Source organism: Physeter macrocephalus, chromosome 14, assembly GCF_002837175.3.
Source record: "Physeter macrocephalus isolate SW-GA chromosome 14, ASM283717v5, whole genome shotgun sequence".
In the NCBI taxonomy this organism is placed as follows: Eukaryota; Metazoa; Chordata; class Mammalia; order Artiodactyla; family Physeteridae; genus Physeter; species Physeter macrocephalus.
In genome coordinates this window covers 46287146-46303523 of record NC_041227.1, presented here as the reverse complement: position 1 = coordinate 46303523, position 16378 = coordinate 46287146, and the positions used below count along the sequence as shown (strand labels likewise).

The 16378-nt window shown below is 50.6% G+C and overlaps 1 protein-coding gene across 1 annotated transcript; it reads left to right on the top strand.

Moving 5' to 3' along the window:
- The first annotated feature begins 6345 nt into the window (after positions 1–6345).
- On the top strand, positions 6346–15243 carry BANF2 (BANF family member 2). The gene is made up of 2 exons (XM_007110263.1): positions 6346–6471; positions 15097–15243. Exons 1-2 carry the CDS (start codon positions 6346–6348, stop codon positions 15241–15243), a joined length of 273 nt encoding a protein of 90 aa, XP_007110325.1.
- The last annotated feature ends 1135 nt before the right edge of the window (positions 15244–16378 follow it).

The following is a 16378-nucleotide window of genomic DNA, read 5'->3' as shown; positions in this document are numbered from 1 at the left end:
CCCTCGAACAAGCACTTAATCTGACCCTACTGCAGCCCCCCATCCCGAAGCCACCCCCGCACTGGGAAATGCCACTGACTTAGAAGGGGGTGCCGTTCTGGGAAGCAGAGCCGGCCGTGCTTTGCTAGCTGCATGGTCTTGAGCAGGTCACGTAAACTTTGGGGCTTCCGTGTTCTCATGCGTGACATGAGGGGTTTAGGCTGGATCAGAGAGGGGCCGGGGAAGCACCAGGGACCACCCGACAGCTCCGTGTTTGGGGCAGGGGTTGGTGTTCTCACCTAGTTCCCAAGTCAACAGAGTAATTCTGCTTTGATCTACTTTATATAAAGAGATTCCAGGTAAAATTTCCTTTGAAGTAAAGATCCCTTTTTAAAAAATTTTAAAAACAGGGGAATAGGCCGTTATTTTGAGGTCTGCCTGCTCTGAAGTTGTCTGACCTCAAAGCCGTCAGGGTCATAGTTAAATCTTCCTGTTGATGTCTAATGAGGATATGATGTGCCTGGTGGCCGGGGCGGGAGTGTAGACAATGCCTGAGGGTTGGTGAGCTTATGCCATCTGGCAACACAGACGGTGGAGACTCCACCGTAAAGTCCCACTTAGCTGGAACCCCATCATCCTAGAAAACCAGCTCATAATTTTATGAGAAAGAAGCAGATGACAAGGCAGCAATGGTTCTCAAACTTTGCAGCATATTGGAATCACCTGGGGAGTTTTTAAAAATTCCTATGTTCAGGGCATACTCCATGTTAATTAAAGCAAACTCTGGAGGAGGGACCTAAACATCAGTAATTTGTAAGTTTCCCAATATGAGTCTAATGTGCTGTCAAGTTTAAGAATAAGTGGCATTGGTACAGCCACTATGGGACACAGTATGGTGGTTCTTCAAAAGAGTAGACATAGAATTACCATGTGATCCAGCAATCCCACTTCTGGGTAGATACCCAAAAGAACTAAAAGCATGGTCTCGAAGAGATGTTTGTACACCCATATTCATAGCGGCATTATTCACAATAGCCAAAAGGTGGAAACAACCCAAGTGCCCATCAATGGATGAATGGATAAACCAGAAGTGATATATATGTACAAGGTGAGCTTCCTTAAGAAGGAAGAAATTCTAACACATGATACCGCATGGCTAAACCTGAAGGACATTACCCTAAGTGAAAGAAGCCAGTCGCAAATGGACAAATACTGTATGATTCCACTTATATGAGGTCCCTAGAGCAGTTCATAGAGACGGAAAGCAGAATGGCGGTTGCCAGGAGCTGAGGGTGGAGCAGGGTGAGGTGTGGGATGAGGACTTGTTTAATGGGTTTAAGAGTTTCAGTTTTGCAAGATGAGAGACTTCTGGAGATCAGTCGCACAATAATGTGAATATACTTAACACTACTGTACGCTTAAAAATGGTTAAGGTGGTAAATTTTACGCTGCATGTGTTTTACCACGATGAAATATAAAATAACACGAAAAGAATAAGTGGCATCACGTAATGCCTTGCTACTCAAAGTGCGATCCACAGGCTGGGAGCGTGAACACCTTCCAGGAACTCGTTAGAAATGCAGCGTCTCAGGTCCACTCCAGACCTGCTGCATCTGGACCTGCATTTTTCTTTTTCTTTCTAGAAAGACAGTTCCACTATCACAGTGGGAATTTTATTTATTTTTTAAAATTTATTTATTTAATCAATTTATTTTTTGCTCTGTTGAATCTTCGATGCTGCACGAGTGAGGACTTCTCTTGTTGTGGAGCACGGGCTCTAGGCATGCGGGCTTCAGTACTTGGGGCACATGGGTTCAGTAGTTGTGGCTCACGGGCTCTAGAGTGCAGGCTCAGTAGTTGTGGCGCACGGGCTTAGCTGCTCTGTGGCATGTGGGATCTTCCCGGACCAGGGCTTGAACCTGTGTCCCTTGCATTGGCAGGCGGATTCTTAACCACTGCGCCACCAGGGAAGTCCCTGAACCTGCATTTTTCAACAAGACCCCCCGTGTGGTTGGTGCGTACATTAGTCTTTGAGAGGCGCTAGTTGCGATGGACCGAATATTAGTCCAGGGTTTAGAAGATGGAGCAGACAAGGTCATTCGTCCACCCAGCACCCACCTCCTCCCTTCCTACTTCCTGGAGACCCCAGCATTCTCCAAGCAGCCATATGCTTGGGAGGATGACCTCATACACCCCCCCACACACCCTGTGGTCTTACTCCCCTGGCCAGTGACTTGTGTAGGGCTGGGCATGTGGCCTGGTTTTGGCCAGTAGAAGGAAGGGAAGTTCTGCTGTAGAGGTTCTGCTGCCAAAGCAGAAATGACCTCTCCTTCCTTTCGAAGTTCTCATGTGAGGATGAGACCCGAGCAAATTCTATAGGCATCTCGGGACCTTGGGGGCAGCTAGACTGGTACTTGTAAAACAGAGCCACTGACTGACAAAATCCTGGGTCCACCTCACCAATGGATTTCTGATTATGTGAGATTAGAAATGTGTTTATTGTTTAAGACCATTTGAGTCAGGGTTCTCCATTCCTTGTAGCCCAGGGTTCCTCAGCCTTGACGCTCTGGATGTTTGGGACAGGGTAATTCTTTGTTGTGGAAGGGCTGCTGTGTGCATTACAGGACGTGTGGCAGCAACCCTGATCTCTGCCCATCACACGCCAGTGGCACTCCTGCCCCCCCAGTTGTGACATCGTGTCTCCAGATACATTGCCCCATGTTTGGAGGGGGTGACAATTGGTCCCCAGTTGAGGACCACTGTCGCAAAGGCACCCTCATGAACGCAAAGACCTTTCCTCGGTGGTCCGTGAGGAGGGTAAAAATCGCCGTCTATGCTCCAGAATGTCTCAAGGATCCAAGTGTGTGAGAAAAGCAAACACACAAGGTGTTGCTAATGACCGGCTGTCTTTGATGCTGCTGGTGCTTTGATAACAACGTTGTACTTTCCATTTATTCTTTGAATAAGCAGAGATGTTTAACTTAACAGATGGCCAGTGCGGATAGGGAGTGGAATTTTCCCTGGGCAAAGTTGGTGACCCGGCCAGCACTCTCTCAGGCTCTTCCTCCCGCTCAGAAATCCTGATCTCTCACCGCCAGGCCCTGAGCGGGGCCACCAACCCCGACTCACTGTCCCACGAGGTGATGGGTGCTGCAGATTCACACAGTATCGCGTTTTCACAGATTGAGAGATGTTCATATTTAACTGCTGAAGAGAGAGATCTGTGTCCTCCATGTAATGTTGTATTCGCAGCTCACACATCCGTGGATTTGAGACTCGCAGAGTCGGTGGCTCCTGGACAAGAATCAGTCGACACACCGCGACCACTTTCCTTAGGAGCCCCGTGGCCCCGAAAATCAGTGCATTTGGATTCATCACTCCTTGGAGCGTTTAGTTTCATCCAAAATGTTCCCTGGGGCAGGAAGGCTTACAAGGGGAGCTGGGCTTTACAGGAAGGTCTGGAGGAGAGTTGGGAGCCTGGGGACGGGTTGGGGGACCAGTGCTGTGAAAGCCACAGATGCTTCTGTGGTTGAGGTCAAGTGTTTCCCGTGTGCCAATGCAGTACGCAGCACTGGGGCTGGGGTGCAGAGCAAAGGCCGTTTGGGAGGCGCTGCGGCCCTTGGGGGCCTCACAACCTACTGGGGAGTACGTGGAGGGTGCTGGGTTGCTCTCCTACCCTCAGCCCGTATGGTGGTCGTTTCCCCAGGTAAGTGCCCCCAGGAACACGGCAACTACCCTGATTTTGTGTCCCATCCCCGCCCCTGCGGCCTGTGTGCTTTGCAGGTCACTAACCTGCTTTCTGAACCAGAGGGAAGACACATGTATCAGTCCGTAGTCAATGTCTTAGGCCTGGCGTACGATGATTTGACTGGAGAAGGCACACATTCACAGCTTCTGGAGGAAAAGCAGTGCTTTCCTTTGGGGGAGGGGCCGTGGCTTGCAGGCCCTGCTGCAGCCCGATTATTTCCAAATAGGAGTGGAGCTGAGGGTTGAACCAATGAACAAAGGGAGGCAGAGTCGAGAGTCACAGGGAAATCAAGCGGGAGCCTTGATCAGACCACATGTGACCCACCTCGGGACATTTAGGTGGCACATGCTAGTAAACCTCTCTTAAGCGTAAGCCAGCTGGAACTGGATTTTCTGTTGCTTGCATCATAAACTGAGAAGCAAACCTCCAGTGGGGACTGGCTGAGAGGAGGCATCCAGGCAGAGAGGAGTGAGGGTGTCTTCACACAAACGGAGAGGATAGTGACCCTCGTGTAGGGAAATGGCTGGTTCTGGTGGGCCTGCTTCACCCGGGGACACAGACCTTATGTGTATGGAGACTTGACATCTGGAGATCTGACGGGACATTCGGGACGCTGTGTACCTCTGCATCCTCATTAAGGCCCTAGGAGACTCACATCCAGGGGGAAGGTGGCCCATTGGTGGGGTGAGAGGGTTGAAAATACAGCTTTGCAAAGAGAGGGCGTTTCTGCCTGTGGCTTGAGCAAGTCCTGCTGGGTTGGAAAAGCTGACTTTTCTGGCTGAATTTAGAACACAGGCGACCAGTCAGGTGACTTAACAAGAGAAAGGATTAGGGCCCCGGAAGAACACTGCCCCAGTTCCCAGGTGTCTCCCGAGCCTCTTGTCTGAAGGATGTCACGCTTGATAAAGGGGACAATTGCCTTACTGTGAAGAAGCAGTGGGCGTGCAGTGGGGCAAGGAGCAGATCTGGGGCAACTCCCCATCTCGGAGATGTAGTTAGATGTCCCGTCTGAGAAGCAGGGCAGCAAGCAGGGCACAGATCAAGGATACAGACCTGTGAACATCTCCACTCAACCACCAGCCCATGGACTTGAACAGAAGAAACCCAGTACATTCTGAAGGGGGCCGAGATGCCAAGGAAACTGGCCAAGTAGTGGCCTGAGATTGCCCATCCCTCAGGGAGGTCCCTGAGCTTGTGCCCACAAGAAGTGGGGTGCTACAACAGTGAATCTTTTGGGGAGGCATCAACACCAAGCCCCTGACATGTTAACAGGGCAGTGGATGGGGACCCACCCAAACCCAGAACTGGGGGCCACCATCTTGTCTGCTGGAGGAGCTGGCTTTACCACAAGGGCAAGGAATCCTCAATATTTCCTCAATACCGTATGTGCTATCGATCAATGGCAACCGAGTGTGTTTCCCACCTTCTCCTTCTCCAAATGGAGAATTCCCCTTCTGGAAATTCTTACTGCAGATATCCTGGTTTTTCCCATCGTTGCTGGCTATGTTGATGGTGATGAACTTCAGAATTTAGTTCATAGGTTACCACCCCTTGAGTAGCTACTTCCAGACGTGATGGGGAGTACGATGCATCTCACAGAAAATATGAACTCGAGTCTGAATCCAGTAACTGGATGAATCATAGAGCTCCACCCTTTGGGGGAGGGGTGAGTCTATTTCAGCCAACTGTGGGTATTTCTGATGGTTACATAAGGGAAGGAGAGTGTACCAATGTTAGTTCATCAAAGGGGTGGATCATAGTGGGACGTTATGGTTACTGCCTTCACACCCACCTGCTCTTCTCTGGATAATCATCCTGATTTTGTGCAGGTAACTGTACTTGAACTCACAGCTTGTACAGCTTAGAGAAAGCTGACTCCACTCCCAGATCCAGGACTGGACATACGGCTGGATGAGGCTCTGCTTGGAACTCCTCAGAAACAGTTTCTCTCTCTTTAGAAACTTCTTCTTTTGGGGTTGAGATGTTGCGGGGGCGGGGGGGGGGGCATGAGTGCTGGAACAGCCGTTTCATCACCATGAGGGGAACCAGCCCCAACCGTAACCAACACAGGGAAGAAAAGTTGAAAGAATCAGAGAAAAGGATCTGCAACCCCGATGGTACCAGACCCACCCTCACTCTCGGGCTTCTGACTTATATCATGTCGTCTTTAATATTTGAGCCAGTTAGAGTTTTCTGTTCTTGCAACCAAACAACCAGCTATTACAGAATGAGATAAAAGCTAAAATAAAAATATGAAAAAAAACGCTGGAGAAGGTAGGTTCACTGGCTAAGAGAAGCAGGCTGTTTCTTTAAGCATTTGGGGTGGGAAGGTTGGCAAGGAAGCCATCGGAGCTCTTAGCATCAATCCCACCCTTTTCATGGGGATTTATTGGGCTTATCTGAGACCATCACTAACGTCCCCACCTAACCCGTGCAGGTGGGGATGCGTATGTAAAGGTTTCAGAGCAGGGCGTTGCACCTGGCATCTAAAAGTCCCCAATAAACGTTGGGCGGTGGCAGGATACTCGCCGTCTGTTGGCCCCAGCCCCCCGCCCCCGGAAGGCCGAGGGAGTTCCCCAGCTTCCTAACCGTCTCCCTCCCCGTGGCTGTTGCAGAACATGGACCACATGTCTCCCAGGCTGAGAGCCTTCCTCTCTGAACCCATTGGAGAAAAGGATGTTGCCTGGGTAGACGGGGTCAGCTGTGAGCTTGCAATCAATCTGTGCACCAAAGGTTTCAACAAGGTAATTCCTCTTTTCTTGTTTCTCCAACTTCTCTTTCAACCTGTATTCCCTTAATCCTGCCAGATGGCAGCCAGTGCCACGTGTCCCTGCCAGTGGCTGTCAGAGAGCAAAGCTGCCACTTGGCCGGGTGCCACATGCTTGGCTGGAGGCTACTGACCCCGCATGCTTGGGCAGCCGCCAGGGTCCACAGATAATGGGCAAATCGAATCACTGTGGCTCAGAGCAGCTGGGCTGTGCATGATTCACTTGGTGTTCAAACACACAGGGGTCGACAGAAGTGAGCCGGCCGCCCGAGTCTGGGGCCGAGCTGTCAGGATGGATGATTTGGGTGCACTCCCCGCCCCCATGAAGAGACATGGGGGTCTCTTGTCCTATCAGGCCATGGCAGGTGGAGTCATAGCAGCCTGATGCCTACACCAGAGTACGAGGAAGTGAGTTATTCTAAGATGTCACTAGCAGTCCGAGAACAGCCTCAATGATGGCCAGTGGAATCGGAACGTTCTCTTCTATGCAACTGTTTCTATGGTGCTATTATATAAGGCTGCATGAACCTTAGGAGAGGATGGGAGATATTCCCAAAGAGAACCCAGAGAAAGTGAGCGGGTGGGAATTCACAGGAGCCTTGCACACTCGGTCGAGAGAGGCACCACCAGCAGAGGTGCTGCTGCTTGTTCCCTTCGGCTTTAAAGTCAGCCCTCACCCCTGCGTGGGAAGAGGCTGCAGAGACGCCCAGGGAGGCGGGGAACCGCTGAGCGCGCAGCTGACGGTGAGATTGGTTTGCATCGGCCCAGCGCATGGCTGTGTCCAGGGGGCAGCTGGACGACTGCGTGATTGACACGCTGCCCTGCACCACTCGTTAAACATTCTGAATATCACCCGAATCTACCACAATCTAATACCCAATAGGTGGGATTGTCAGGAAGACAGATTGAGGTAGATGTGCTTCTTTCCTCCCAGATAAAGCAGAGAGGACCATTCCCAAGCAGACAGTAGAGCAGGCAAGCCTGATTAGGGAAGACATTTTATTTTATTTTTATTTTTATTTTTATTTTTTTGTGTGGTATGCGGGCCTCCCTCTGCTGCGGCCTCTCCCGTCGCGGAGCACAGGCTCCGGACGCGCAGGCCCAGCGGCCATGGCTCACGGGCCCAGCCGCTCCGCGGCACGTGGGATCCTCCCAGACCGGGGCGCGAACCCAGTTCCCCTGCATCGGCAGGCGGACGCGCAACCACTGCGCCACCAGGGAAGCCCAGGGAAGACATTTTAAATTAAAAATTATTTTTTAGAAGAAATGATCGTCCCTTTTACTTTTCTGTTGTGGTGTAACATATCCACACTGAGGCGATGGGTTCAGCTCAGTGAGTTTTTACATAGATATACATGCACAGATCCACCACCCAGATCCGGTGATCAGGATCCTCGAGAATTCCAGAAGTTTCCCCTGTGTCTCTTGCCAGTCAACTCCACCCGCCCACTCCCAGAAGTCACCGCCATTCTGGCTTCTACCACCATTGGTTTAATGTCTCCATAGTTGTGAGATTTTGTTGTTGTTCAGCCATACTCATCGTTCAAAAAAATATTTTAATTTACATATGGTAAATTTCACCTTTTTTTAGTACACAGTTCTGCAAGTTTTGACAAATGCATGTAGTCGTGTAGCCACTACCACAGTCAAGGCCTAGAACAACCCCATCATGCCAAAATGTTCCCCTTACCCTTCACATTTCCCACCTTCAGCCCCTGGCAACTAATGATTTGTTTTCTGTCCCTAGAGTTTTGCTTTTTCCAACTTGTTTCAAGTGACTATAGGTAGGATGAGAGGCATATTAAAGATAAAGGAATGAATGAATAATGGGAAATTTTCAGGCATCCAAGAATTTGCTACACAGAGTCAGGGCTATAGGCAAGGAGGAACTGGCCAGGTCCCTGGAGATCTGCTCCTCTGTGTTTCCCACCTCCTGGCTAGCTATGACCAGCCCTCCCCTTTTAGACTCTACTCATTCCAAGGGCCACTAATTCCAGGCACTGATGCCAGGGGTTCACCTTCTTCCTTTGCTTTGAGCCCCTCACCCACCTGTGAATGAGATGAGAGGTCGCCGTCTCCACTTTACAAACGAGGAGACAGAGGCTCTGGAAAGTGAGTGCCTTGATCAAGGTCCTGAGTGAGGACAAGAACGGCCATGGATTATATGGTCACAAACCACCCAAGAAGATCAGGACCAGGAGGTCACCCTGGCAGGGAGGGGGCTTGCACTGAGATTTGGTGATGAGACCCTGAATCGAGTGCTGGAGCCTGGCTGGGCCTATAAGAGGATCCAGGACGGGACCCCAGTGTCGCACCTACAAGATGAGCAGGTGCTTCTGGCGGGGCCGGGGCCGTGGGCGGGGCCAGCAGTAAGAGGCAGGAAGATCCCGGCAGGGCAGCAGGCTCAGATGTAGCAAAAAAACCGCAGGTTCCTGTACTGCTTTCCATAGGCTTTATTTTTTAGAGCGGTTTTAGGTTTACAGCAAAACTGAGAAGAAAGTGCTGAGAGGTTCCCTATACCCCTGCCCCCATACACAGCCTCCGCATTATCAGCATCCCCACCAGAGTGGTAGGTTTCTTACGGGACAAGCTACACTGACACGTTATCTCCCCAAGGCCCAAAGTTGACATTAGGGCTCACACTTGGTGTAGCGCATCCTGTGGGTTTGGACAAACGAGTGATGACAGGTATCCACCATGGTGATGTCCTACAGATCACTTCTCTGCCCCACAATCCTCTGAGCTCCTGGGTTTTCACGCCCTGCCTGCAGGAGGCCTGGGCATGTCAGGCCCCTCCCCAGGCTGGGGTCCCTGGGGTTTCTTGGCTGTGAGCAGAGATCCCCTCAGGCTCCACCCCTGCTCATGGTGGCTTCCTTGGCCTGTCCCATGGGTGCTGGGCCTTTCCGAGGACCTGCTGGGATGCAGATGTGCGAGGCTGCCCTCAGACCTGCCTGCCTGGGCCCCTCACTCACCGCTCCCGAGACACCAGATGCTGGAACCCAAGGAGATGGGACACCAGCCCCACCCTGGGAGCCCAGGGTGCATCTGGGGATGTCGATCATCCCTCTAGGGCCGTGGCCCTGGACAGGGGCAGGCATGGAGACACCTTCTCAAGCTCCCACCAGCCTCTAAATTGAGTAATTTCTCCTCGATGCCTGCCCCACACAAGTCAAACTTTCATTTCTCCTTCTACAGAGGCATGAAGTGCTCGGCGGGGTAGCCCCTGTATCTCTCTGCACTTTCCCAGAGCTTTGTCTGTGGCTTGAACAGTTCTCTGGCTCAGTTGCAGCCCTGACTTTCAAAACTATGGATTCACCCAAGTCTCAAAAGTCAAAAATGTGGCTGCATTTTCTCTGGGTTGTTTCGTGCCTGCCCTTCCTTCCCTGGGACTGACGAGCTACATCTTGGCCGTCCAGCACGGCGGCCATGGGCCACTTGTACCTGTTGAGTACCGTCTGAATTGAGTTGCGCTATAAACATAAAATACACACGGCCGCGTTAAAGACTCAGTGCCAAACAAACAAAATGGAAAGCATCTCATCGATAATTTTTAAATTGATTACATGTTGAAATGATAATGATTTAGAAATATGGGAAAAAATAAAAATTATTAGAATTCATTTCACCCGTTCTTTCCCCCTTTTGCCGTGGCTTCTAGAAAATTAAAAATTACACGCGTGCTGGCCCACATTAGATTTCTACCGGACAGCGTTGGTCTAGGTTTAACGGCGAAAGGGCTGCAGAGGTGAAAGGAATGACCAGAAGAGGGGAAATACGTCGTGCTCAAGGTGTCCGCGCCGGGTCTAGCTCCGCCTTATATCCTTCTGTTCCCCCCACCCTCAGCCCCATGCTCCACCAGACTGTTCATGAACCACAAACACATGGGGACCACCCTCCCGCGGACCCAAGGCCCCTCTTAAAATGAACTTTTGCCTCCTTCATGGCCCACCCCCTCCGGAAGCAAGCCCTCCTCCCGCCCCCCACCCCCGCCCTGGCCAGACACGCTGCTGTTTCTCAACACTGAGTACCCAGTGGACCCCTTGCTGTCACATCCAAACTACTGATTGTTTTTTCCACATGTTCTGTTAGAGGCACAGCTCCCTTTGGTGTCCTCCCGTATCTTCTCTGAAGAAAGGATTGTTCTGGGTTTCTTGTACTCCTCCTCTCCCTATGAAAACCCAAAGGGAGGGGGGTGAATTTCCAGGCGCTCGGTAGATTCAGAGTCATGGGCAGTGCCCTATGCGGTTACTCCAACAGCGTGGAAGTAACTTTCACATCCCACAGAATCTGGTTTGGCTCAGTACCCTTTGGAGACCCTACAAAGTCATAACCATGAGCCTAAATCTTCCTTCTGAAACACACTTGGAAGATGAGGGAGAAGCAAATGTTCTGGATGCCCACCTGCTCCCTGAGCCTCTCTCACCTGATAGATCCAGCACCTGAGGTTTGCTCCATGTCAGGCACTGATCTGAGTGCATTACATATACTTATTTCATTTAATTACCCCAAAATCCCATAAAGCGTACTATTTCATCTCTATTTTACCGATGAGAAAACAGGCACAAAGCAGCCAAGTGCATCACTCAAAGTCACTCAAGGTTAGAGAGACGAAATCTGAATCTGGCAGACAGGCTCTGGGGTGGGCAGTAGGGCAAGGGACGCCCCCACCCCACCGCCAGCTCTGCCTGATGCCCGGACCCTGCAAGGAGTCAGTCACAGAAGCTTGGGGTTACCCTATGCAGGATTGCCAGGTAAAATACAGCACGCTCAAATTAAATTTGAGTTTCAGTTAAACTCAAATTAAATTTGAGTTTCAGTTAAACAATGTGTTAGTGTAACTGTGTCCTAGGGAGACAGGCAGGAGGAAGAAAGCACAGTGGACTGAACATTCACGCTTCAGACAAGGAGTTTTACACTGGAAAGACTGACAGAGGCTGGATTTGCGAGGTTGTCTTTGGCACTCGGTGGCCCTGAAGGCTGAAGAGCCAACGCCCAGTTAGAGAAAAAGAAAGTTGTCCATCACACAACAAAGCCTGGTGGTGCTGTAAAGTCCATTCACCACGGGTGCTGAGGGGATGGGAACTGGCAGGGGGTAAGCTTGACAGTGAGGGGCCGAGACTACGTGTCTCTGATTGAAAGGCCGGGTGTCATAGTGGAGATGAAAAATTATCTTTCTGGCCGCTCCACGCGCCATGGGGGATCTTAATTCCCTGACCAGTGATCGAACCTGCGCCGCCTGCTGTGGAAGCATGAAGTCTTAACCACTGGACTGCCGGGGAAGTCCCTGAAATTTTTAATGAGCGTGGACCAGGACCTAATCTGCGGGCCCAGTGCAAGATGAAGATGGGCGGCCCCTTGTTGAAATTCATCAGGAATTTCAAGATGGTGGCAGCACAGCAGCAAACCAAGTGGGGCTCTGAACACAGGGCCTGTGTGACGGCATGGGTTCACTCACCATGGACCCCGGACTCAAATATCACTACTGTTTCGCAAGGAACCGGCACAACACACTGGAGGCTGGTCCAGACCTGCTCACGATTGGGATGTGGAGTTGACGGAAGTCTTCCCTCGAGCTGCCATCCTGCCACACGGGCAAAGGCTGCCTTGGGAAGGAATGAACATCCCTGGCCAGGGTGGCGGGAGGTGGGGACGTCTGTCAGAGTATCTGCGTCACTCTCCCTGCAGCCAGGTTTTTCTGAGCTTTGGCCCAAGGAGGCAGAGGGTGGCTCCTCTTCCGCCTGGTTAGGGGCTCGCTCTCTAGAGCCCGCAGAGAAACCCAGAGGGCTTCCTTCCATCAGGGCCATGATAGGAGCCTACGACTCCTGCTTCTCTGGGGAGCAGGGAGAAGCAGGCCAACTTCCCAAGAGAAAGGGCAGAAGGGAGCATCAAGTTGCCACTTGGGTCTGGAGGCCAAAAGATGAGGCCTTCTTGCCTGTGGCTTTCCTGGAAAGTTTGCCTCTGGTCCTGCAAGCCACGAGGTCCCTGGCATCCTGGCTGCTGGGCGTGAAGGGACATGGAAGCTCTGGTTACCAGAGCAGCCGACGCCAGGCCTCAGGATGGCGGAGGTGCCAGGCCAGGCCGCAGATGGGTGGGGTGTGCTGAAATGGGGCCGAGGACAGGAGTCTTACCTCCAGGGTTCTCAGTGACCCATCTGGAGAATGGACGGGGCGCATGTCAGGATCCGAAGCAGGAAAACATATCAGGGGTCTGAGCCTGGCCATGGTGCTCAAAAGCGTCACTTACTACTATTATCCTCAATGTTCTCTCTCCTGGGACAAAGCTCTGCACTTCCCATACCTACTGCAGCAACAGGCTCAATCAACATTCAGTAAATGTTCATTTTTTAAAATGTTGAATTAAAAAACATCTCAGGGACTTCCCTGGTGGTGCAGTGGTTAAGAATCTGCCTGCCAATGCAGGGGAGATGGGTTTGAGCCCTGGTCCGGGATGATCCCACATGTCGCGGAGCAAATGAGCCCATATGCCACAACTACTGAGCCCGCACTCTAAAGCCCGCGAGCCACAACTACTGAGCCCACATACCACAACTACTGAAGCTTGCGCGCCTACCGCCCATGCTCCACAACAAGAAAAGCCACTGCAATGAGAAGCCCGCGCACCGCAACGAAGAGTAGCCCCAACTCGCTACAAATAGAGAAAGCCCACGTGCAGCAACGAAGACCCAGCACAGCCAAAAATAAATAAATAAATAAATAAATAAAATTTTTTAAAAACCTCAGTAAGATCACCCCTGAAAAGACAAGGATGCTGACAAAGTAAAATGAGATCATTCTAATCAATTACACCACTTTTTCAAAAAGATGATTAAAGTAGCAATTTAAAATGACCGGGCTCCCCTGGTGACGCAGTGGTTGAGAGTCTGCCTGCTAATGCAGGGACACGGGTTCGGGCCCTGGTCTGGGAAGATCCCACATGCCGCGGAGCAACTAAGCCCGTGCGCCACAACTCCTGAGCCTGAGCGTCTGGAGCCTGTGCTCTGCAACGAGAGGCCGCGACAGTGAGAGGCCCGTGCACCGCGATGAAGAGTGGCCCCCGCTCACTGCAACTAGAGAAAGCCCTCGTACAGAAACGGAGACCCAACACAGCCAAAAATTAAATAAATAAAAATTTATTTTAAAAAAATAATAAATAAAATAAAATAAAATAACCATGAAATCCTAGATTCTGTCTCTTTTCAACAACTGGATCTGGACTAAAAATTTTTTTTAAACCCCAAACTCCAATGCTTGGGTATATTTTATGACTGGAATTCAGCTTTTATTTAATTTGTCTTTTAAAAAATGCGTTCATTTTGGTTAAGATGAAGTTTGCTTGGTTTTATGTAAGTAAAATACATAGATGCCAGTGGGTTTTCCTGGAGGGGGCCCAGGACTCAAGGCCTGGACACTGGTTCCCATTCATTCCAGGCCGGAGAGCCGGGCACTGAACGTGGCCTTCCCCGTTCATGTCCCAGCCAGTCTGTGGCCTTGGATGTCTCTTTCTCCTTGTGGCCCTTGCCCCTAATGACTATCAGTGATGAAACAGCACGAGAGGAATGAAAAGCTGTGGGACCAGGACTCAGAAAACCAGAGAACACCACACAACTTGCGGGGCACTTAATCTTTACATGTGTTTTTCATCGACAGAGACCCTTCAGAAGGGGAAAAGGGGCAAGGTTCAGCATGCTTGATAACTTGTCTGCTCCTCCCACAGGGCTGCGTCTTCCAGGACAAAAAAGGAATTTGCATTTCTCCACTGGTCTCACACTGAATTCACTTAATCCAATTTGCAGGGTGGGGCGGGGCAGATGAAAGGCCTTCGGAAGATGCAGAAACTGAACCCCAGGCTCTGCAGGTTCTCACTTCAGGTTAAGTGAGTTGCCTGGAGTCACACGGGGGATTTGCAAAAACAAACTGATACTAAGGTGCCCTTCACCTGCCAGTCCCAGGTGCAGTGGTTCTCAGTTGAGGGAGATTCTGTCCCCTGGGGGACACCTGGCAATGTCTGGAGATGGTCATGATTGTCACAATTCAAGGTAGGGGGTGTACTGCTGGCATCTAGTGGGTACAGGCCAGGGATGTTGCTAAACTTCCTACAATGCACCTGAACACAGAATTATCCCAAATGCAACAGTGTGAAGGGTTAGAAACCCTGTGCTTGAACCATTGAGAAAGTGGCGGTGTGGGGAGCACCTCTAATTCCTGTGTGTGTTTCAAAGAGAGAAATATTAGATCCGAGGCCTGAAGGGAGCATCAGAGGAACACGAGGCTCTTGCTACTCAAAACATTGTTCTGGGACCAGCATTAGAAATGCAGAGTTTCAGGCCTCCCCCCAGACTTACTGAGTCAGATCCTGCCTTTTTAACAAGATCTCAAGGACATGTTCAGGTTCCTTCCAGGCTAGACGGCCCCCAAAGCCACCTGTAGAGATGGACATTTAACTTGACCTCACATCTCACCCAGGCCAGTGTCCGAATCTGCTTCGCCAGGGTCAGGGTTTCAGGGACAGCCCTTCTCCCTTGAATCTGACCTGTGCCCCCTCCTTTGATTTGCCAGGGGAGGAAGAGCACAGCTGAGTACGTTTCCCGTGTTCCTCCATGCAGGCCTACATGCTGTTGGGACAGTTCCTTCTGATGCACAAGAACGAAGCCGAGTTTCAGAAGTGGCTCATTTGCTGCTGCGGTGCCACCGAGTATGAGGCCCAGGAGACCTCAAACTGCCTGAAGGAGTGGTGCTCCTGCTTCCTGTAGACCCTCCCCCCACACTGCCGCTAGGAAATGATACCTCTGCACTGACTCTGGGCTCCAAGTCGTTATTTTTCTTTTCCACTTTATTGACACACATTTGTTATAAAAAGTAGTTCAAGAATGTAAAGAAGGACAAACACAAGAAAAATGACCCCCAGATTCTACCACCCAGAAACGGCCATCATTCACCAATATCATGCCAACTGTCTCTTAGCATAAATTTATCTAAAGGAATGGATAATTTTATTTAAAAATGGAAATTAAATTTTAAGTCAGCGTAGCAGTTATCTATTGCTGCGTAACAAATGAACCCAAAACGTAAAGCTTCACGCACACAATCATTTTGTCTCGCTCAGTTTCTGAGGGTCAGGAACTGAGAGATGCTTAGCTGGGTGGATCTGTCTCAGGGTCCCCTGTGAGGTTACAAACTGTGGGCCGGGGAGCAGGTTGGCGGGGGCTAGGGGACCCACTTCCAAGAAGGCTCCTCACGTGGCTGGTGGCCCGAGGCCACAGCTGGTCTCTTAGTGGGCCTCCCTCGGGCTGTGATGACCTGGCATCTAGCTTCCCCCAGAGCGGGTGACCCAGGAGGGAATAAGAGAGCAGGAAGCTGCAGTCTTTCATGACCTAGACTCTGATTCACACAACATCACTTCTGCCTTGTTCTAGTTTTAGAACCAAGTGCCTACATCCTCAAGGGAGAATTAAACTTTCTTGAAATAGCAAATAGTATGCAAACATTTTTAAGAGCATCACAGACAGATTTTTGAGATATAATTTACATATGGTAAAACTTGCCCTTTTTAGGTGCATAGTTCTATGAACTTTGACAAATGCATTGTCCTGTAACCACCACCATCACGGAGATAAACATCATCTTCATCACCCCAGCGAGTGCCCTGGAGCCTCCCTGTAGTCATCCTTCACTCCTCCCCAGCCCTTGGCAACCAAGGGTCTGTTTTCTGTCCTTAGACTTTGGACTTTTCCAGAAAACTGTATAAATGGAATCACACAACATGTAGCTCTTTGAGGTACATTGTCTTCTTTCAGTTGGTATAATTCAGTTGGGATGAATCCATGATACAGGCTTCTTAAACTTAAGAAACGTAGCAGGTGGTGTTGGTGTCCAGCCCATATCCTG